The sequence below is a fragment of the Theropithecus gelada genome, chromosome 11, assembly GCF_003255815.1.
Source record: "Theropithecus gelada isolate Dixy chromosome 11, Tgel_1.0, whole genome shotgun sequence".
Classification (NCBI taxonomy): Eukaryota; Metazoa; Chordata; class Mammalia; order Primates; family Cercopithecidae; genus Theropithecus; species Theropithecus gelada.
In genome coordinates this window covers 9,330,228-9,354,222 of record NC_037679.1, presented here as the reverse complement: position 1 = coordinate 9,354,222, position 23,995 = coordinate 9,330,228, and the positions used below count along the sequence as shown (strand labels likewise).

General features: G+C 43.0%; 1 protein-coding gene across 3 annotated transcripts in view; it reads left to right on the top strand.

Annotated features, from left to right (window-relative positions):
* Positions 1 to 23,995, top strand: part of CERS5 (ceramide synthase 5) — a 36,257-nt gene that overhangs the window by 2,080 nt on the left and 10,182 nt on the right. For 2 of the 3 annotated variants that reach the window (XM_025403310.1, XM_025403309.1), the window contains exons 2-4: positions 20,394 to 20,499; positions 21,261 to 21,391; positions 22,370 to 22,427. In XM_025403310.1, the coding sequence (XP_025259095.1) occupies positions 20,394 to 20,499; positions 21,261 to 21,391; positions 22,370 to 22,427 (295 nt within the window). Of the gene's footprint in view, positions 1 to 19,659; positions 19,681 to 20,391; positions 20,500 to 21,260; positions 21,392 to 22,369; positions 22,428 to 23,995 lie in introns of those variants that run through there. The other variant, XM_025403311.1, reaches the window with a different exon arrangement.

The following is a 23,995-nucleotide window of genomic DNA, read 5'->3' as shown; positions in this document are numbered from 1 at the left end:
TCACTGCAAGCTCCGCCTCCCGGGTTCATGCCATTCTCCTGCCTGAGCCTCCCGAGTAGCTGAGACTACAGGCATCCGCCACCACGCCTGGCTAATTTTTTGTATTTTTAGTAGAGACGGGGTTTCACGGTATAGGCCAGGATGGTCTCGATCTCCTGACCTCACGATCCGCCCACCTCGGCCTCCCAAGGTGCTGGGATTACAAGCTTGAGCCACTGCACCCGGCCTTGTTCTGTTAAGTGTAATCATTGTATTTAGTCATCCTGGAATCTGGAGTGGAGGCACCAACTGCTTGTCTCTCTTTGGAATAAACTAGATCCAGGTACTCTCTTCCATAGTCTCTGTATAGGAGGGCCAAAAAAAAAAGGAGGAAGGCAATGTAATGACTCCAAAGGAATATACACAAGTCAGGACAAAAATTTTTTTTAAAAGGTGATTTTCATAGAAAAAGATCTCTGCTTTTCATATAAATATGTGCCAGTATGGAAATTTCCCCATGTTAGTGGTAAGAGGAAATAGCTTGTTGCTTATAAACACCCATTTTATATAAATTTACATATCTCTTCAGATTCCAAAGTGTTCCCTCAGATGGCTGAAGACATATATACCCTGGCAGAGCTGCTGGAAGGGATCCTTTACCTGTGGGAATTCTATCTGAGTGTTTCTATGGTGCTCCAGTGTCAGGGGAGTACAGGTGGATGGGAATACCGAACTGAAAGCATTCTAGTATGATAACTCTTGGCCAGTAAGGACGGGCACCTTGTTTGTCTCATGTTTGCTCTTAGGAAAATTTAACCCTAGAAGCACTCTCGCTATTTTGGTTTTTTAAGACCCATTACCTCAGTATAGAATTCACTGCTGAATTGCCAGTTCCTCTTTTACTGTTCTGGTCTTTCATAAAGAAAATAGAGCCACTCCACTCTTTTGTTGTTGTTTTTGAGACAGCGTCTCAGTCTCACCCAGGCTGTACTGCAGTGGCATGAAGCTGACTCCAACCTCGACCTCCTTGGCTCAAGCAATCCTCCCGCCTCAGCCTCCCAAGTAGCCGAGACCATAGGTGCGCACCACTATGCCCAACTAATTAAAAAAAAAATTGGTGGGGCGGGGCATGGTGGCTCACACCTTTAATCCCAGCACTTTGGGAGGCCGAGGCAGGGAGATCACTTGAGGCCAGGAGTTCAAGACCAGCCTGGCCAACATGGTGAAACCCCATCTCTACTAAAAATACAAAAATTTGTATTTTTGGGCATAGTGGTACATACCTGTAATCCCAGCTACTCAGGAGGCTGAGGCATGAGAATTGCTTGAGCTGGAGAGGCAGAGGTTGCAGTTTGCCAAGATCGCACCATTGCACTCCAGCCTGAGCAACAGAGGAAAACTCTGTCTCAAAAAAAAAAAAAATTGTAGAGGTTGGGCACGGTGGTTCATGCCTGTAGTCCCAGCACTTTGGGAGGCTGAGGCAGGCAGATCGCTTGAGGTCAGGAGTTTGAGACTAGCCTGGTCAACAACATGAAATCTCATCTCTACTAAAAATACAAAAATAGGCCAGCATAGTGGCAGGTGCCTGTAATCCCAGCTACTTGGGAGCCTGAGGCAGGAGAATGGCTTGAACCTGGAAGGTGGAGGTTGCAGTGAGCTGAGATCATGCCATTGGACTCCAGCGTGGGCAACAGAGCGACACTCCATCTCAAAAATAAATATTGGGGCCTAGCATGGTGGCTTACACCTGTAATCCCAACACTTGGGGAGGCCAAGGTGAGAGAATTGCTTGAGACCAGGAGTTTGAAATCAGCCTGGGCAACATAGCGAGACCCTGGTTCTACAAAAAATAAAAATGTTAGCCAGATGTGGTGGCATGCATCTGTAGTCCCAGCTACTCAGGAGGCTGAGGCACGAAGATGGCTTGAGCCCCGGAGTTCAAAGCTGCAATGAGCTATGGTAGCGCCAGTGCACTCCAGCCTGGGCAAAGGAGTGAGACCCTGTCTCTTAAAGAAAGAGAGGCCAGGCGCAGTAGCTCATGCCTATAATCCCAGCACTTTGGGAGGCTGACTCAGGTCAGGAGTTGGAGACCAACCTGGCTAACATGGTGAAACACTGTCTCTACTAAAAATACAAAAATTAGCTGGGTGTGATGGCGTGTGCCTATAATCCCAGCTACTCAGGAGACTGAGGCAGGAGAATCTCTTGAACCTAGGAGGTGGAGGTTGCAGTGAGCCGAGATCATGCCACTGCACTCCAGCTTAGGCAATAGAGCGAGACTCTGTCACAAAAAAAAAAAAAAAAAAAAAAAGAGAGAGAGAGAAATAAAGAGGTATATTGGGACAATTAGTCATCTTTCCCACATTTTCTCTTTTTTTTTTTTCAGAACCCAAAATCCTTGCATGCCTTTTCTCATTCTAAAATCCTACCTATTTAGTTTGTAGAAGCGATTTATGTAGTAATCACAGACTGTTAGAAGCTAGAACTCCGATCTCCTTTTACAGACAGTTACTAAGGCTTAGAAACATCCTTCGGCTTTTCAGAGGTTGCAATATACAACTGGTCTTTTTCCCCAGCCCAGTGCTCTTTCACTGTTTGATAGGGCCATCCATCTTTTCTTATTCCTTAAACCCCCTTTCAAGTGTTAAGATTTAACTTCTTGTTCTAGTATTCTAGTATTTGAAGAACAAATTAATTTCCTGTTACACACTTCATATACATTTTTTTTTTTTAAAGAACAAATCAGCCAGGCACGGTGGCTCATGCCTGTAATCCCAGTACTTTGGGAGGCCAAGGCGGGTGGATTACCTGAGGTCAGGAGCTCAAGACTGGCCTGGCCAACATGGTGAAACCCTGTTTTTACTACAAATACAAGAAATTAGCCTGGTGTGGTGGCATGCGCCTGAAGTCCTAGCTACTCAGGAGGCTGAGGCAGGAGAATCGCTTGAACCCAGGAGGCGGAGGTTACAATGAGCTGAGATCATGCCACTGCACTCCAGCTTGGGCAACAAAGTGAGACTCTGTCTCAAAAAAAAAAAAAGGAACAAATCTGTACTCATCCTGTTCTTATTTAATATTATCCTTTTGACTTGAACTTTGCTTTTTTTTTTTTTTTTTTCCTTTTTTTGAGACGGAGTCTCACTCTGTTGCCCAGGCTGGAACACAGTGGCTTGATCTCAGCTCACTGCAGCCTCTGCCTCCCAGGTTCAAGCAGTCCTCATGCCTCAGCCTCTCGAGTAGCTGGGAATACAGGCGCACACCACCACGCCCAGCTAATTTTCCTATTTTTAGTAGAGACAGGGTTTTACCGTGTTGGCCAGGCCGGTCTTAAACTCCTAGCCTCAAGTGATCCACCTGCTCAGCCTCCCAAAGTGCTGGGATTACAGGCGTGAGCCACTGCATCTGGCCAACTTTGCTTTTTGTTTGTTTGTTTGTTTCATGTCATTACTGCATATTTAAATGAGTCTTACACTATGTGCCTAGATAAATAGTCTCTATTTGTGTTTCGAGAATCTCCCAAAGAGTAAATATAAAGGGTACAATTTGCTTTTACTTTCTCTCCCTTCTCATCAACCACGCTGAGCATTTATTAAATATTTTTTAAGTTTCCATATTCCCTATAGAGAACTGTAGCCTCACCTGATGGGGATGATTTGGAAAGCCATCTGACCATAAGTTAAGTATATCTAGCTAACTATTTTGTTAAAGAACTGCAGAAAGGTGATTATTACCCTCCAAAGCACAGAGGCTTGCCTTTGTGGGCCTCTGTTGACTGGTTGCATTGCAGTGGACTGTACTCTTGCACAGTGCCTCAGTGTAGCAAGTGAGTATTTATAGAATGATTGAGAAGAGTCTACTCTTATCTACTCAGATGCCCTGAGGAGTAACCCAGAATCTAGATCTTCAATCTGAAATAGATATCTGGCTTAAGAGAGGAGAAATTATAATTTCTTTGTTTCTGTTGTTAAATTTCACCATACTGTGCTCGCATGTTGTGCACTGTTCTATAGCTTCTCTTTCTCTCCTCTCCTCTTACACACACTCAGGCTACCCACTGTTACCTACCAAAAGAGAGATAAGAAAGTCTTCCACTTGTTGCTTCTTTGAATATTGTGTGCTGATTTAGGGAAAGAGTAGTCCAAGGTGTGGTCCAAGTTCAGGTAGCCTGTTGGATCTGACTTAAACTGAATCTTAAAGATAAAATTGTTTGAAACTTAGTATTTAGTCCCGTGCGCACTTTTCCCTAGGATCAAGTAGGAGTTTGAGACAGTATTGATACCATCAGATCTATATAGGTTCATTTATTTTAAATACGGTATTATAATATGTTTTATATTGCTAGAAGAAAACAGTTTTGTGAATTATACAGGAGATAGCTGAGAGCTTTCACCGCTGCTTATTCATTATTCCAATCCCCTCTTCTCTCTTACTACTTCAAGACAACCTCACTGGAGTGTCTAAAGAGTCTTCTCAATGCCATTCTCTCTCAGTGGGGATTGAATAGACTCATTTGCTGGCCTGTCATGAAACTGACAACAAGAGTAGTGATTCATTTTCTTGCACATGTTTCCATTTATTTCCTTTTTTCTTTTTCTTTTTTTTTTTCTTTTCTTTTCTTTTTTTTTGAGACAGAGTCTCGCTCTGTCGCCCAGGCTGGAGTGCAGTGGCACAATCTCAGCTTACTGCAACCTCCGCCTCCTGGGTTCAAGTGATTCTCCTGCCTCAGCCTCCCACGGACGTGGGACTACAGGCACCTACCACCACACCCAGCTAATTTTTGTATTTTTAGTAGAGATGGGGTTTTGCCATGTTGGCCAGACTGGTCTCGAACTCGTGACCTCAGGTGATCCACCCACCTCGGCCTCCCAAAGTGCTGGGATTACAGGTTTGAGCCACCACACCTGGTCTCAATTTTTAATTGATTACATATTGACAGTACTTTTGACATATCAAGTTAAAACACATTATCAACATTAATTTCACTTTTTAAAAAATGTGGATATTAGAAAATTTTAAATTACAGGTAATCCCAGCACTTTGGGAGGCTGAGGCGGGCAGATGACTTGAGGTCAGGAGTTCAAGACCAGCCTGACCAACATGGCGAAACCCCATCACTAAAAATACAAAAATTAGCTGGGTGTGGTGGTAGGCGCCTGTAATTCCAGCTACTCAGGGGGCTGAGGCAGGAGAATCGCTTGAACCTGTGAGATGGAGGTTGCAGTGAGCCGAGATCGTACTATTGCACTCCAGCCTGGGCAACAGAGCGAGACCCTGTCTCAAAAAAGAAAAGAAAATTTTAAATTACACATGTGACTCACATTATATTTCTTTTGGACAGTGGTGATGATGGTAATTCAGACAATATTAATAATAATTGAGAAAATAATTTTAATGTAAATTCACATGTGATATACTTTTTAGGATTAAAACATGATGCAGAGGTATTAGATGTTCCTTTAAACAATGAATCTAAGAAATTTTAGTGAAAGTAAGATTTTTAAATGTAAATTATTTCCTGAAATATTCAAATGAATGGTTATATTCTATTTTGAGTAAATTTTTTTTTTTGAGACGGAGTCTCGTTTTGTCGCCCAGGCTGGAGGGCAGCGGCGCGGCTCACTGCAAGCTCCGCCTCCCAGGTTCACACCATTCTCCTGCCTCAGCCTCCTGAGTAGCTGGGACTACAGGCATCCACCACCGCACCCGGCTAATTTTTTGTATTTTTAGTAGAGACGGGGTTTCACTGTGTTAGCCAGGATGGTCTCGATCTCCTGACCTCGTGATCCGTCCGCCTTGGCCTCCCAAAGTGCTGGGATTACAGGCATGAGCCACTGGGCCGGGTGGCTTGAGTAATCTTTGACAGTTGCTTCTAGCCAAGCATTGCTCTATATTTTTGCCTTTTTACATATATCTTCTCAGTGTTAATGATCTATAAGCAAGTTTGTCAAGTAGGTAAATGTTCATGCAGAACTGCACAGCTCTGATAAGGCATTGAGAATAATCACACTCTTACTATATCTCTTCTGTAAAATACAAGTTTTCTTATAAAGATATTCCTTGTAAGTTTTTAGTTTTTGGGTATTGTCAGCATTAGTAAACAGTCTCAATTACAGGCATAAAATGTCTCAAACTAAATCAGATTGTCATGGTTGTGTTTAGGGAAATCTCCAGTTATAGACTGAAATCGGTTAACTTGGATCTGATTCCCCAGAAATCAGTGATCTCCTACACTTGCTAAGCACCGAGCTGGTAGGCTATCTGATGACCCAGGAGGGTAAGGCTGAGTTTTAATTTCATCCTTACGAGTGGCACTTTTCCATGAAACACTTTGCCTCTTAGTTGAGAATTAAGTTTTCACCCATTTGTTCATCTGTTCATTCTTCAACATCTATTTATTGAAAGCTTAGGATATGTCATATTAAACTATATGTCATGGTTTTAGAAGCTGGACAAGATAAATGCAAAAATAAATAAGCCAAGGATGAAAAGGTGAATAAACCATGATTTCTACCCTTGGAGAGAGCAAGAAAATCAGTGGTTATCACTTGTGTGTGTTTGTGTTTCTATTTTAAGCAAATGCATTAAGTTGTGTAATTATCCATTGAAAAAAGATAAATATGTTTAATGAAAGGAACAAATGAGTTTATCCTACCACTTTGGCCTGAATTCACTTCAGTGTCCTCTCAGTAGAATTCTTCTAGTACATTAGAATGATTAGATTTACAAAAAAGATACAATCTACATGTGTTCCCTGAGAAAAACATCTATTACAGATTTTTTTTTTTTTTTTTGTCATGGTCTTGCTCTATCACCCAGGCTGGAATGCAGTGGCACGATCTGGTATCACTGCAACTTCCACCTCCTGGGCTTAAGCCATCTTGCCACCTCAGCCTCCCAAGAAGCTGGGACTACACGCATGTGCCACTGTTCCCGGCTAATTTTCGTATTTTTTGTAGGGATGGGGTTTTGCCATGTTTACCAGTCTGGTCTTGAACTCCTGAACTCAAGTGATGCTTCCACCTCGGCCTTCCAAACTGCTGGAATTACTGGCGTGAATCACCCTGCCTGGCCTACAGTGGATTCTTTTTTTTTTTTTTTTTTTTGAGGCGGAGTCTCGCTCTGTCGCCCAGGCTGGAGTGCAGTGGCCGGATCTCGGCTCACTGCAAGCTCCGCCTCCCGGGTTTACGCCATTCTCCTGTCTCAGCCTCCCGAGTAGCTGGGACTACAGGCGCCCGCCACCTCGCCCAGCTAGTTTTTTGTATTTTTAGTAGAGACGGGGTTTCGCCGTGTTAGCCAGGATGGTCTCCATCTCCTGACCTCGTGATCCGCCCGTCTCGGCCTCCCAAAGTGCTGGGATTACAGGCTTGAGCCACCGCGCCCGGCCTACAGTAGGTTCTTTTGCTTCTGTCTAGATAGGGTCAATTATTGTTTCAGGTTTGATCATTTTTTTGGACAAGTTCTTTTTTCCTCATCTAATATTCTCTTGACTTTAGTGAAGTCAAGGAGCTAGGTAAAGTGAATAATGTCAGAAACATTTGTCAGGTCACAGCTGGAATTTGAAGAGAACCATTTCAGAGATCTTGAATGAACTGCCCTATTTTTGGGGGATGACCTTGAGATTGGGCTCTGTGTATGGACTTGTCTCCCCCATGAAACTGTAGGTATCTAATGCAGTACTTTGTACATTCATATTAGCTATTCAGTAAGTGTTTATTGAATGAATGACTCTGAAACCTACTTCTGCTTGAGATGTTGTGACTCTAGTAGAGTAATTCCTTTTTTTTTTTAATTTTCCTTCCTAAGAGGTGGAATCTTGCTTTATTACTGTATCAGTCAGGGTTCTCTAGAGGGACAGAATTAATAGGATAGATAGATATATAAAGGGAAGTTTATCAAGTATTAACTCATACTATCACAAGGTCCCACAATAGGCCTCTGCAAGCTGAGGAGCAAGGAAAGCCAGTCGGAGTCCCAAAACTGAAGAACTTGGAGTCCGATGTTTGAGGGAAGGAAGGGTCCAGCAGGAGAGAAAGATGTAGGCTGGGAGGCTAGGCCAGTCTAGTCTTTTCATGTTTTTCTGCCTGCTTGCCATGCTGGCAGCTGATTAGATGGTGCCTACCCAGATTAAGAGTGGCTGTGCCTTTCCCAGCCCACTGACTCAAATGTTAGTCTCCTTTGGCAGCACCCTCACAGACATGCGCAGGATCGCTGCTTTGCATTCTTCAATCCAATTAAGTTGACGCTCAGTATTAACCGTCACAATTACCCAGGTTGGAATGCAGTGGCCATTCACAGGCCTGATGTCACTACAGCCTTGACCTCTTGGCCTCAATCAGTCCACCCACCTCAGCTTCCATGGTAGCTGAAACTACAGGCCCAGCTACATAATTTCCTTCTTGACTCCTGAGATCCCTATGCTATATAGCAGTGGGTTCTCACATCTTTTGCTCTCAGGACTCTTTTATATTTTAAAAAATTATTGAAGACCCCAAATATTTTTTGTTTATATGGGTTATATCTATCAATATTTTCTCTATTAAAAACTAATACTGATAAATTTTTAAAATATGTATTAAACCTCACTCTGTCACCCAGGCTGGAATGCAATGGCATGATCATGGCTCACTATAGCCTCCACCTCCTGGCTCAAACAATCCTCCCACCTCAGCCTCCCCAGTCACTGGGACCAGAGGTGCATGCCACCACACCTGGCTACTAATTGTTTTTTTATATATATATATATAGTTTTTTTGTTGTTTTGTTTTTTGAGACAGAGTTGCTCTGTCACCCAGGCTGGAGTGCAGTGGTGCGATCTCAGCTCACTGCAACCTCTGCCTCCCAGGTTTAAGCAGTTCTTCTACCTCAGCCTCCTGGGTAGCTGGGACTGCAGGCGTGCCACCACACCCAGCTAATTTTTGTATTTTTAGTAGAGACGGGTTTCACCATATTCCTCAGGCTGGTCTGAAACTCCTGACCGCAGGTGATCCACTCGCCTTGGCCTCCCAGAGTGCTGGGGATTACAGGCGTGAGCCACCACGCCCGGCCACTAATTGTTATATTTTTTGTAGCGACAAGATTTTACCATGTTGCCCAGGCTGGGCCAATTTTTTTTTTATTTGATTTTATTATTATTATTTTTTTTGAGATGGAGTCTCGCTCTGTCACCCAGGCTGGAGTACAGTGGCACACGATCTCAGCTCAGTGCAAGCTCCACCTCCCGGGTTCATGCCATTCTCTTTCCTCAGCCTCCCGAGTAGCTGGGACTACAGGCACCTGCCACCACGCCCGGCTAATTTCTTTGGATTTTTAGTAGAGACGGGGTTTCACTGTGTTAGCCAGGATGGTCTTGATCTCCTGACCTCGTGAGTCACAGCGCCCGGCAATTTTTTTTTTTTAATGGCCCTCAAAGGAAACCAAAGATCACTTGAGCACAGACCATGCAAGAAATGCTGGGTTTGGTGGTATAGGTATCTTGAAAAGTGCAGTACCTTGTACACAGGGAATCCTATTCTTTTAAGAATTTACTCAGAAGAATGTATTGTAACTTTTTGTTCTCAGGGATTGTTTTTCACTTTTAAAAATTACTGAGGACTCCAAGGAGCTTTTGTTTATGTGGGTTACATATACCCATCAACTTTACCATATTTTAAATTAAAGTTTAGAAATTTAAGAAATGCTGACCGGGCACAATGGCTCACGCCTATAATCCCAGCACTTTGGGAGGCCTAGGTGGGTGGATCACCTGAGGTCAGGAGTTCAAGACTAGCCTGGCCAACACGGTGAAACCCCGTCTCTACTAAAAATACAAAAATTAGCCAGGCATGGTGGTGCATGCCTATAGTCCCAGCTACTTGGGCGGCTGAGGCAGGAGAATCACTTGAACCTGGGAGCGGAGGTTGCAGTGAGCCAAGATAGCGCCACTACATTCCAGCCTGGGTGACAGAGCGAAACTCTGTCTCAAAAAGAAATTTAAGAAATGCTTATTAGTTCATTAAAAATAACAATAGGCCAGGTGCAGGGTTTCACACCTGTAATCCCAGCACTTAGGAGACAGAGACAGGAGAATAGCTTGAGCTCAGGAGCTCAAGACCTGTGTGGGTAACATAGCAAGACCTCGTTCTCCACAAAAAGGGAGAAAATAGACAAAATTATTAATACATCGATTTACACGTTAACATAAATAAGCTTTTTGAAAAATATTATTTTCCAAAAGAAAAAATAGAACAGCGTTGATTTTACATTTTTGCAAATCTCTTTAATATCTGGCTTAATAGAAGACAGCTGGATTATCCTAGCAGCTTCTGCATTCAGTCTCTCGTAATATATTGTTTTGATTGAAGTATGAAGAAAAGATGGCTTCATACAGCTTTGTCATTGAAAAGCAGGAAGTATGTTAATAGCCCTTTCAAATAATTTGATGTTTATCTTTGATACTACACCAAAACACAAGTAGCAGTTTTTTTGTTTTTTTTTTTTTTTTTTTTTGAGACAGAGTCTTGCTCTGTCGCCAGGCTGGAGTGTAGTGGTGTGATCTCACTGCAACCACCAATTCCCTGGTTCAAGCGATTCTCCTGCCTCAGCCTCCCGAGTAGCTGGGATTACTGGCATGCGCCACTGCACCCAGCTAATTTTTGCATTTTTAGTAGAGACAGCGTTTCACCGTGTTGGCCAGGATGGTCTCAATCTCCTGACCTTGTGATCCGCCCACCTCGGCCTCCCAAAGTGCTGGGATTACAGGCGTGAGCCACCCACCCAGCCACAAGTAGCAGTTTCTTAAACGTTGATTGCTAAGTAGAATCTGAAGCCATATTAATGAGCTTTTCATTTTATTATGTTAGAATCCATTGTTCTATGTTAATTGTGTTTTGTTGTTGTTGTTTTGAGGTGGTGTTTTGCTCTTGTCACCCAGGCTGGAGTGCAATGGCACAGTCACAGCTCACTGCAACCTCCGCCTCCTGAGTGCAAGCGATTCTCCTGCCTCAGCCTCCCAAGTAGCTGGGATTACGGGTGTGTGCCATCATGACCAGTTAATTTTGTATTTTTAGTAGAGATGGGGTTTCACCATATTGGCCAGACTGGTCTCAAACTCCTGACCTCAGGTGATCCGTGCGCCTCAGCCTCCCAAAGTGTTGGGATTACAGGCGTCAGCCACTATGCCTGGCCTATATTACATTTTGAATGGACATCATGTATCCATCATTTGGAAAATACTGGTTCATTCAGTTATACAAATGTCCCACATGTCAATATGATATTATACAATATTTAAAAATCACACCTGTAATCCCAGCACTTTGGGAGACTGAGGCAAGTGGATCACAAGGTCAAGAGATCGAGACCATCCCAGCCAACATGGTGAAACCCTGTCTCTATTTTAGTAGAAAAGTACAAAAATTTAGTACAAAAATTAGCTGGACGTGGTGGTGCGCGCCTCTAGTCCCAGCTACTTGGGAGGCTGAGGCAGGAGAATCGCTTGAACCCAGGAGGCGGAGATTGCAATAAGCCAAGATCGTGCATGCCACTGCACTCCAGCCTGGCAACAGAGTGAGATTCTGACTCAGAAAAAAAAAAAAAAATCCTATTAGTTTATCTCATTATAACCAATCTCATCAGAAAAGTCTTAAGTATTGAGTTGTCAGGCTGAAAGGCAGATAAAAGTTTTCTAAACATTCTAAGTTTAACTTGAAAGCTTGAATTTTATCATTGGCAACAGTGCTTTTCTTGAAATGACGGGCTCACATCATTTATTATAATTATTTCTAGTATTATTATTATTATTTTGAGACAAAGTCTTGCTCCGTCGCCAAGGCTGGAGTGCAGTGGCAGGATCTCAGCTCACTACAACCTCCGCCTCCTGGGTTCAAGCAGTTCTCCTGCCTCGGCCTCCTGAGTAGCTGGGATTACAGGCACCCGCCACCACACCCAGCTAATATTTATATTTTTAGTAGAGACAGGGTTTCACTATGTTGGCCAGGCTGGTCTCGAATTCCTGACCTCAGGTGATCTGCCCGCCTCTGCCTCCCAACGTGCTGGGATTACAGGTGTAAGCCACTGCATCCGGCGTCATTTATTTTTGAGTAAGTGTTTGCTAAATACTCAAGAGCTGAATGACATTAGTTTGTCAGTCCTTTCAGGTAAAAATGGTATTCTATGGAAAAAGTGACTTAGTTTATTCTGCTCGCAATAGTCATACAAATGGTTTTCCTTGAGAGCCATATACTTTGGTATGCATCAGAAGTGCTTTTTGGGTACATCTATTTTATCACAGAATAAGTGGAGACTGGGTTTCAACATGTTGGCCAGGGTGGTCTCAAACTCCTGGCCTCAAGTGATCCGCTTGCCTCAGCCTTCTAAAGGGCTGGGATTACAGGCATAAGCCACCGTGCCCAATCACAGAATACTTTTAAAAAACATATTCAAGGGTCAAGATTTAATAAAAGTAATAATTTGTAGTGCTTCATCAGGGACATTCTTAAGCAAAACTGGCATATTTTAAAAATTGAGAAGACATAGCTCTACAGTATAGTAACTACTAGTATGGTTTGGTGTCACTACCTTGATTTGGTATAAAGTACCATAATGTTTTACCTACCATGGATTTGCACAATCACTGCAAATGTCAACACAGTGAAAAAGGCAAATAATAATATTGTTATGAAAATAGTTTAGTTTGTAGAGCCCCTGAGAGTGCCTCAGGAACCCTCAGGGGTCTGCAGACCATACTTGAGACCCTCTACCGTAACTGAATGAGGTTACTGAGGGTGAATGTGTAGAGTACAAAAAGAACCTCTAAGTGAACCCTGAGGAAACACCATGTTGTAGGAAAAGGCAGAGGAAAAATAAACTGCAAAGGAGATAGAGGAATGACAGCCATACGTTATTTGATAATATTAATAGTTGGTATAGGCCACGCACAGTGGCTCACACCTGTAATCCCAACACTTTGGGAAGCCGAGGCAGGTGAATCACTTGAGGCCGGGAGTTCGGGACCAGCCTGGTCCTGAACAGGTACTAAAAATACCTGTAATCCCAGCTACTTGGGAGGCTGAGGCAGAATTGAACCCAGGAGGTGGAGGTTGCAGTGAGCCAAGATCACGCCATTGCACTCCAGCCCAGGTGACAGAGTGAGACTCCATCTCAAAGTGGGTGTTTAGTAAGTGTTTACTTTGTCCTAGGCATTGTTCTAAGTGCTAAGCATTGAATCCTCATTAGTAAGTTTATGAGGTATGCAGGCACTACTGTTATCCTCATTTTACAGATGAGAGAACTGAAGCACAGAGTAACTTGTCCAAGGTGACTCAACTAGCAGTGCTTACCAGGCAGTCTAGTTCCACTGCCAGAGAGGTAGAGGGAGAAGATTAGGAAGAGTATGGCAGTAAGGAAGAGAAAAGGGCATTTCAAGAAGAAGGTTAGTCATTAATGATTTGGTTGGTGCAAAAGTAATTGCCATTACTTTTAATGGCAAAAACCACAATTACTTTTGCACCAACCTAATAAAATGCTGCTGAAAGGTCAAGTAAGATAGAGGACTGAAAAGCATCCATTTGTTTTCACAATAAGGAGATCATTGACAACTTTGGCAAGAACAGCTTCAATGGAGTATAGGGACAGAAGCCAGAGGGGAGAGGAAGGTGAGTTGAGGAATGTGTGGGAGTTTAGTTGTGAGGTCAGGGAAGGCCAGAGGGTGCTAGGGACCGGCAGGGCTGTTTTAAGATGTGAAAAACTTGAGCATGTTTAAGATCTGATGAGAAGAAACAAGTTGAGAGTGAGGCTGAAGATAATAGAAAAAAGGAGGGATAAGTAGAATGCAATTTCTGATCAGTAAAGAGTACAGGGAGATTGGTTTTAGATGTGATTAGTTTAGATTGAGTGATTCTGATAACAAAGTTGAGGGCATTCCCTTTCCTTCTTAGCCTAAATGCTTGAGGGTCTTGGCTATTTCTACTTCTTTCCTCCTGTATCTTTAACTGCTTTAACTCACTGCTGTCTTTTAGAGTCTTTACTTTACTGGAATTTCTTTGGTAAAGGTTACTACAGATCTCCAAATTGCCAAATCTAGTAGATACTGAAGTCCTAGTCTTGGTCTCTCCCTTATTTGATACAACTCCACCTCTGACCTTCCTGTCCCCTAAATTCACCTTTTATGCTGATGTTGTCCAGGGTTCTGACCTCAGTTCTCTTTTAAGTTTATATTCCTTTGGTATGTAATCACAGTCACCCCCACAAATTTAGCTACCACTTATATTCTTATTCATTTGTATTCATATATTCTCTTCTTTCTCTCTCTCTCTATATCATACCCAAGCCCCTTTTCCAAGTGTATTTGCATCCGAGACAGTTCCATTTTAGTGTCCCATGGGTACTTGAGATTCAGCAAAAACAAAACTCAACTCATCTTTAACTCCCAAACTTTATTTTATTTCATTATTTTATGTTTTGGAGATAGCATCTCACTCTGTCACCCAGGCTGAAGTGTAGTGGCACAATCAGGGCTCACTGCAGCCTCTACCTCCTGGGCTCAAGCAGTCCTCCTGCCTCAGCCTCCCTAGTAGCTGGGATCATGGGCACATGCCACCACACCCAGCTAATTTTTAAAAATTTTTTGTAGAGATAGGGTCTCACCATGTTGCCCAGACTGGTCTTAAACTCCTGTTCTTTTTAGATATCTACTTTGGCACTTTATATTTTTCTAGAAATTGATCTAAGCTGGTGTTTCTCAATCTGGTCATATTGCTGCACACATACAAAATAACATTTGTGGCTGAGTGTACTGGCTCACGCCTGTAATCCCAGCACTTTGGGAGTCGGAGGCAGGTGGATCACTTGAGGTCAGGAGTTCAAGACCAGCCCGGTCAATGTAGTGAAACCCCGTCTCTACTAAAAATACAAAAATTAGCTGGGCATGGTGGTGCATGCCTGTAGTCCCAGCTACTACTTGGGAAGCTGAGGCACAAGAATCACTTGAACCTGGGAGGCGGACGTTGCAGTGAGCCCAGATCACACCACCACACTTCATTTCAGCCTAGGCATCAGAATAAGACTCTGTCTCTAAATAAATATACAAAAAACATTTGCATTATACAGTAAGGTATATGAGGCCAGAGACTACAGACTAAAGGTTTCTGGCTACCCGAAGGCCCCACGGATCACCCTGAAAGCTAAGATCAGTATCTCAGCATAAGTATAGCCCATTTGTGTTACTTGCCACCATAAAGTAGTCGAGAAGCTTAATCTAGACTTTGGTTTTATTTGTGTATAATTCATATTCATCAGTGGTGTAATGAATCACAAAAGTAGCATTGTTAGTATATAGATCCTGTCTTTGATAGGAAAAAGCAAAAGCAATAGGTAATTTCATCCTAATTAACCTAGGCTTAGGTCAACTGCTGCCATGTATCTGGAGAGCAGGAAAAGGGCAGAGTGAAATGATCTCTACAAAGTAGGACAAATCTAACACTGTCAGGATGGGTCACTAGATTCATGTTCGTGGAGTTACAGGTGGAAAGTAGTAGCTTATTTTTATAGACCACTAAATGCCTGCTTAACTAAAATCTGCCAGGAAGGGAAAAATCTTGTCTGACAAATTGTTTTAAAACGTGGATCGATCCTGGAGAAGACAGAAAGCCACACTAAAAGTATGATTTCTCAGTATCATCGAGCACAGCAGTTTTCAAACTATGATCTCAGGACTCCTTTACAATCTTAAAAAATTTTCAAGGATCCCAAAGAGTTTTTGTTTATGTGGATAGTACCTATCAATGTCTACTGTTTTAGAAAAAAAAAATAGGGAAAATGTACATGTTTTCTGTATTTACACATGTATAAAATGTGTATATATATATTTTTTTGTTTGTTTGTTTTTGAGACAGAGCCTTGCTCAGTCGCCCAGGCTGGAGTGCAGTGGCGTGATCTCGGCTCACTGCAAGCTCCGCTTCCCGGGTTCCCGCCATTCTCCTGCCTCAGCCTCCCAAGTAGCTGGGACTGCAGGCGCCCGCCGCCACGCCCGGCTAATTTTTTGCATTTTTAGTAGAGACGGGGTTTCACCGTGTTAGCCAGGATGGTCTCTATCTCTCGACCTTGTGATCTGCCCGCCTCGGCCTCCCAAAGTGCTGGCATTACAGGCATGAGCCACCGCGCCCGGCCCTTTTTTTTTTTTTTCTTAGATGGAGTCTCGCTCTGTCACCCAAACTGGAGTGCAGTAGCGCAATCTCGGCTCACTGCAACCTCCGCTTCCTAGGTTCAAGCAATTCTCCTGCCTTAGCCTCCCAAGTAGTTGGCTAATTTTTTGTTGTTGTATTTTTAGTAGAAGATGGCATTTTGCCATGTTGGCCAGGCTGGTTTTGAACTCCTGACCTCAAGTGATCTGCCTGCCTCAGCCTCCCAAAGTGCTTGTATTACAGGTCTGAGCCACCACGCCCAGCCTATTTATTTATTTATTTATTTATTTATTTATTTATCTATTATCGAGACAGAGTCTGCTGTGTTGCCCAGACTGGAGTGCAGTGGCAAGATCTCAGCCCACTGCAAACTCCGCCTCCTGGGTTCAAGAGATCCTCTCACCTCAGCCTGCCCAGTAGCTGGGACTACAGGCGTGTGCCGCCATGCCTGGCTAATTTTTGTATTTTTTGGTAGAGATGGGGTTTCACCATGTTGAGCCTGGTCTTGAACTCCTGAGCTCAAGCAGTCTGCCCACCTCAGACTCCCAAAGTGCTGGGATTACAGGCATGAGCCACCGGGTCCAGCCTCTTTATTTTTGAGACAGGATCTGGCTCTGTCACACAGGCTGAAGTGCAGTGGCGCAATGACAGCCCACTGCGCGACTTCCGAGGCTCAAGCCATCCTCCCACCTCAACCTCCCAAGTTGCTGGGACCACAGGCATGAGCTACCACACCTGTCTAACTTTTGTGTTTTGGGCAGAGACAGGGTTTCACTACGTTTCCCAGGCTGGTCTCGAACTCCTGGGCTCAAGTGATCCATCTGTCTCAGCTTCCCAAAGTGCTAGGATAACAGGCATTAGCCACCATGCCCAGCCCATATTTATTAATTCATTTAAAAATAGCAATGGCCCTGGGAAACATGGTGAAACCCTGTCTCTACAAAAAAAATTTTTTTTAATTAGCTGGGCATGGCCAACACCTGTAGTCCCAGCTACTTGAGAGGCTGAGGTGGGAGGATCACTTGAGCTGAGGAGGTCAAGGCTGCAGTGAGCAGTGATCACACCACTGCGCTCCAGCCTGGGTGACAGAGTGAGACCCTGTCTCAATATAAATAAATAACAATGAACTCATTACATTTTATGAAAAATAACTGTTTTCCAAAACAAAAAACTGAGAAGAGTAGCATTTTAACATTTTTGAAAATATCTGGCCGGGCGCGGTGGCTCACGCCTGTAATCCCAGCACTTTGGGAGGCCGAGGCGGGCGGATCACAAGGTCAGGAGATCGAGACTACGGTGAAACCCCATCTCTACTAAAAATACAAAAAATTAGCTGGGCGCGGTGGCGGGCGCCTGTAGTCCCAGCTACTCAGGAGGCTGAGGCAGGAGAATGGCGTGAACCCGGGAAACGGAGCTTGCAGTGAGCCGAGATTGCGCCACTGCACTCCAGCCTGGGCGACAGCGTGAGACTCCGTCTCAAAAAAAAAAAAAAACAAAAAAAAACAAAAAAAAGAAAATATCTGGCAGTTGTAGTCTCATGTCAGCGTCTGCATTCAGTCTGTTGTTATATGTCATGTAACTTGTGGAAAGTTCCACTGTACTCTCATGAGAGAGAAAGGATTTTTATGAAATTATAGAATTATTATGAAGATAGTTTTGACCTTGTAGACCTACTGAAAGGGTCTCTGGATTCCCCAGGGGTCTGTAAACCACACTTTGAGAAGTGCTGATGTAGCAGAAAGGATAAATGCCAGGCTCTGGAAATTGACCAGCCTAGGTATCTTTTTTTTTTTTTTGGAGATGGAGTCTCGCTCTGTCGCCCAGGTCAGAGTGCAATGGTGCAATCTCAGCTCATTGTAATTTCCACCTTCTGGGTAAAAGCAATTCTCCTGCCTCAGCCTCCTGAGTAGCTGGGGTTACAGGCGCCCACCACCACGCCCGGCTTTTTGTATTTTTAGTCGAGATGAGGTTTCACCATGTTGGATAGGCTGGTCTCGAACTCCTGACCTTGTGATCCACCCGCCTCGGCCTCCCAAAGTGCTGGGATTACAGGCTTGAGCCACCGCGCCCGGCCTCATTGTATCATTTTATCTTTAACCCTGTGAGGTAGATATTATCTCCATTCTATGGGTATGTAACAATCACAAGGTCTTTAAGCTGGTAAAATCTGTCTAACTGCAAGTCCTGAGTTTTAATCACCTGACTGCTTCCGGATTAAAGAAGCCTGGGTTGGGGGTAAAAGTAGGAATTGGAAAGGCTGTTTTCTGCCTTTGGATTTTCATGCAATTATGTTGATAGGAAAAGGAGGAGGAGACAGGGTTGTTTAGATGATTTTTATCTCTAATATGGTATCAACTCAACAACAAAGAATGACTGCCTCATTTACTCTTCTGAATGCTGATTAATCCTGGGTCGGAATTGAGCTCCAATAGAACAAGAGTGGGTTTCACTAAAACCTGCTGCTTGTCAGTTACTGAGCAACTGCTGAGCACAGTACGTTGGTAAATATGAAAGCAGTCTATTTGTGTTTAGAAGGAGTTTAAACATGAGTTAGGGATTAAAATATTATTGGTATATAGAATAGTATACCAGTAAATGTAAATTAATGTATCCAGTAGCATTGGCCTTTGAATGGAACTATTTTTTTTTACCACCTGTGTAAAAGAGAATGTGTTACAGATGTGGCTAACTTTATGCTCTGAATAAATATTACCCTATGGCTCAGGAACTTTGGTGATAAGGTAAAAAGTTTTCATAGAGAGAGAAAAGTTTCTTATTTCTCAATCCCTCCTTTAGAGACAATATATTCTAGATTCAAATGCAGCTCAAGAAAATAGATCAATGGCACTCCATTTTACACCTCCCAGTCATATTTTCATTATGGGACTCCTTAAGATGCTAAGGGCTAAAACTGGTTTTGACTTATCCTGAAAGTGACAATATAGAGCTTTTCCTAGTGCTGATATTCATAGAAATCTCTGGTTGTGGGGGAGAGTAAGATCCTTCTTGAAGAACCAAGGAATAGTTCCTCAATTTTCAAAGATTCAAAAGTTAGAAATTAATTATAATCAATCAATGATAACATCATAGAATCTTAGATACAGAAAAAGAAATCTTAGAAATCATCTCATAACCTCTTTTTATTTTTTATTTTATTTTATTTTATTTTATTTTTGAGACAGATTCTCGCACCGTCGCCTGGGCTGCAGTGCAGTGGCGCTATCTCGGTTCACTGCAACCTCCACCTCCAGGGTTCAAACAATTCTCCTGCCTCAGCCTCCAAAGTAGCTGGGACTACAGGCGCCTGCCACCAAGCCCAGCTAATTTTTTTTTTATTTTTAGTAGAGACAGGGTTTCACTATGTTGTTGGCCAGGCTGGTCTCAAACTCCTGACCTTGTGATCCTCCTGCCTCGGCCTCCCAAAGTGCTGGGATTACAGGCGTGAGCCACCACGCCCGGCTTTTTAATTCTTTTTAAAAATTTAAATCCATGGGACTCTGCTTGATATAACCTCTTCTTTTAGATGATGAAACCAAGACCCAAGAGATAAGTGATTTTACCAAGTTTATATGCCTTATTAGTAGATCTGAGACTAGGATAGAGTGCTAATAGGTAATTTCCTTCTCCCCTTTCCTAGCTTCCTGATTTCTTTCTTCTTGACTCCTGAAAGATCGAAGTATTTCCGTAACCTCTTGGTTAGGCAGGAAGGTATCCAAGACCCAGGATATCTATATGCAGGAAGAGCTTAGTCTCAGTTCTACTTTTCCCTCCAATTAAGATCTTGGTCTTTTGATGTAAGGAAAACTGCCGTTTATTAATCACCTCCTTTGTGCCAATGTCTTTCATATACATTATCTCATTGTACACTTACAAGATTCTTCTGAAGTAGATTAGTGGTTCTCACATTCTAATGGACATGTGAATCACCTGGGAATCTTGTTAAAGCGCAGGTTCTGATTTTGCAAGTCTGAGATGGGCTCAAGATTATGCATTTCTAAAAAGCTTCCAGCCAGCACAGTGGCTCACACCTGTTATCCCAGCATTTTGGGAGGCTGAGGCTGGTGAATGTTGTCACCATAAAGAAGTGATAAATGTTGAAAGTGATGGATATGGTAACTACCCCAGTTTCATCATTATCCTATGTATACATGCATTGAAACATCACATTGTACCCCATAAATATGTACAATTATTATGTGTCAATTATAAATAAAAATTATTTTAAAAGAATTGGCCCTTGGGTTTTCTCCATTACAGGTTTATTGCCAAACCCTGTGCACTCCATATTGGCATCGAGGACAGTGGTCCTTATCAGGCCCAACCCAATGCCATCCTTGAAAAGGTGTTCGTATCTATCACCAAGGTAAGTGGGCAAAGAAACAGAGAGGAAAATTCACACAAGGCGTTGCTCCATGGGGCAGTGGAGGGTAGACAGCACATATCCCTAAGGGTAAGGATAGGATGGGATGATCTTTCATGTTTGAGTAGTCTATGTAGCTATGTGGAGAGCTTTATCCCCTCAGGGAAAACCTTTGGGCCCTACGTATGTCAAGTTTACATAGTAGTATGTTTGAGTTTTAGGCCCAGCAGCCACCTTTACCCCTCTTTCCCCAAACACACACCATATCTTGTTTTTGTTTTTCCTTGTTCCAGTTTCTGCCACTGCCTAGTTGTGTAATCGAAATGGAGACGGTACTGATAGCCTTTGCAGTTCGGGTTTTTTGTTGGTTTTTTGGAGAGACAAGGTTTTGCCATGTTGCCCAGGCTGGTCTGGAACTCCTGAGCTCAAGCCATCCTTCGGCCCTCGGCCTCCAAAAATCCCAGGATTACAGGCATGAGCCACCATGCCTGGCCTGCAATTTGGGTTTTTAATATCCTTTTTTACTCAGCCTGGGCTGGAGGAAGAGTCGAAACAAGGATGTGTATAGGTGAGCAGTACAGGTTCTTGATATGTAAGATAAAATTTCTTACTAAAAATGACTTTGGGATAACTTGGAAAGATAAACATCATTTGAGCCACTATGGCTATCATACCTTATCACTCAGCTAGTCAATGGTATTGAAGGAGGGGTCTCGGAAGGGTCTGAGGAGACAGGGGTGTTGACTCTGCTTATACATTTACAGTATCCTGATAAGAAAAGGCTGGAGGGCCTGTCAAAGCAGCTGGATTGGAATGTCCAAAAAATCCAATGCTGGTTTCGCCAGAGGAGGAATCAGGACAAGCCCCCAACGCTCACTAAATTCTGTGAAAGCATGTAAGTATGCAAGGAGAGAGGGAGGGAATAAGGAAGAGGGTGGGATACAACTGGACTGAAGTTTTCTTTTTTGAAAATCACTTCTGTTGTTAGGACAACAGTTAATGGATATAGAGAGCTAACTCAGCCTATTATTGGTAGGAAAGAAGGGAACTGGAACACTGATTCCCTTAAGTTTCTTGGACATGTTGCCACTAACCTAGGTATGGTTCCATTTTGTTTCCTTTTCCTAAATAGATTGGGAGTAAATCCTTATAACTGTACTTATGTAAGTAGATGTACTAACACATGTATACCTTAATAGAGGGAGTACTAGCTTGCTTGCTATAAGTTGACAATTTTTAGGAAGCATTCCTTTTCTGGGAAATACTATTCTTCATTTTATTGAGCTTTTTCTAATTATCCTCTGAGCACTGTATTAGTAATTGTCATGTAAAGAAAAATGCTAGGGAGTCTGATGATAGAGCCTAATATTTTTCCTAATGGAAGATGAGTCTGTCTTTGGTTTTTTTGTTTTGTTTTGTTTTTTTTTGAGACGGAGTCTCACTCTGTCGCCAGACTGGAGTGCAGTGGCGCGATCTCGGCTCACTGCAACCTGCACCTCCTGTGTTCAATCTATTCTTCTGCCTCAGCCTCCTGAGTAGCTGGGACTACAGGCGTGCGCCACCATGTCCAGCTAATTTTTGTATTCTTAGTAGAGACAAGGTTTCACTATGTTTGGCTAGGATGGGCTCGATCTCTTGACCTGGTGATCCGCCCGCCTCGGCCTCCCAAAGTGCTGGGATTACAGGCATGAGCCACCACTCCTGGCCCCTGTCTTTGGCTTTTTAAATGACAGTAGTTGCCCCTATTCTAGGACTTGATCCTCTTTCTCACCAGTAACTCTCTTATCCCCAGATTTGCTATCTTGACTTCCCTAGCCTCAGAGACTTCGGTTTCAGTGGACATTTGTCTAACCTCTCCTCTTTGTCCACCCAGGTGGAGATTCACATTTTATTTATGTATATTCTGCTATGGAATTAGATTTCTCTGGTCGGTGAGTCTTAACTTTCTCTAGTCCTCTGTTGGGTTGTAATCATGCCTAGATCTCTAGAAATAAGAGTTAATCTAGAAGCAAGAGTTAAATAACTTTAGATTTTTTTTCTTTTTTTTTTTTTGAGACAGAGTCTCGCTCTGTCACCCAGGCTGGAGTACAGTGGTGGAATCTCAGCTCACTTGCAACCTCCGCCTCTTGGGTTCAAGCGATTCTCTTACCTTAGCCTTCTGAGTAGCTGGGACTACAGGTGCACACCACCATACCTGGCTAATTTTTGCATTTTTAGTAGAGACGAGATTTCACCATGTTGGCCAGGCTGGTCTTGAACTCCTGACCTCAGGTGATCCACTCACCTCAGCCTCCCAAAATGCTGGGATTTCAGGCGTGAGCCACTGTGCCTGGCATAAATGCCTTTAGATCTTTATATTTCCCCCAACTTTTCCTCCTCTGTGATGCCCACAGTCCAGGTTTATGTCCTAATAGATTGTCTTCTGTCTGGGGCCTGACTTCAGTAACCTTATAACTCTACTGCTTCTCCCTAGAAGTAATATCAGTAATAACTAAATCAGCATAATACTTAATGGTTTACAAAGCACCTGACAAAAATTGAAGGAGGAGAAATGGAATCAACCCTTTAAAGTGGGCGAAACGGGTATTATTCCCATTTTTTAGTTGATTGTCAGAGTCAAAGAAGAATTTCAGGGGGCCGGGTACAGTGGCTCACATCTGTAATTTTAACACTTTGGGAGGCCAAGATGGGCAGATATTTGAGCCCAGGAGTTCAAGACCAACCTGGGCAACATGGTGAAACACCGTCTCTACAAAAATTTGCCTGGTGTGGTGGCATGTACCTGTAGTCCCAGCTACTCAGGAGGCTAATGTAGGAGAGTCACCTGAGCCCAGGAGGTCAAGGCTGCAGTGAGCAGTGATGGAGCCACTACATTCCAGCCTGGGTGACAGAGCAAGACTCTGCCTCAGAAAAAGAAGGAAGAATTTCAGGCTTTTTGATTCTTGAGTTCATGTTTTTTTCCCTGTACCATACTATTTCTCTCTAAATGGTATCACTGTGTTTTCAAAATATTATAGACAAAAAACTGGCAGAAGTAAAGGAATAGACAAATATACAGTTGTACTTGAAGATGTTAATACTTTTCTCTCAGTAATTGACCTAAACCCTAGGCAAAATAAATAAATAAATAAATAAATAAATAAATAATCACTAAAGATGTAAAATATATGAATGACATGATCAACCAGTTTTAGCTAATTGACATTTATAAAACACTACACCAACAGCTGAAGAACACATATAATTTTTAAGTGCATGTAGAAAGATAAACTAATGCTGGGCCATAAAATAAGTCTCAGTAAATTTCAAAATATTGAAATCTTAAAGAATGTGTTCTCTAACCATAATGGAATTAAATTAGAAGTCAATTGTAATGAGAGACATGGAAAATATTTGGAAGTCGCCCGTATGCGGTTGCTCACACCTGTAATCCTAGCACTCTGGGAGGCTGAGGCAGGCAGATTGCCTGAGCTCAGGAGTTCAAGACCAGCCTGGGCAA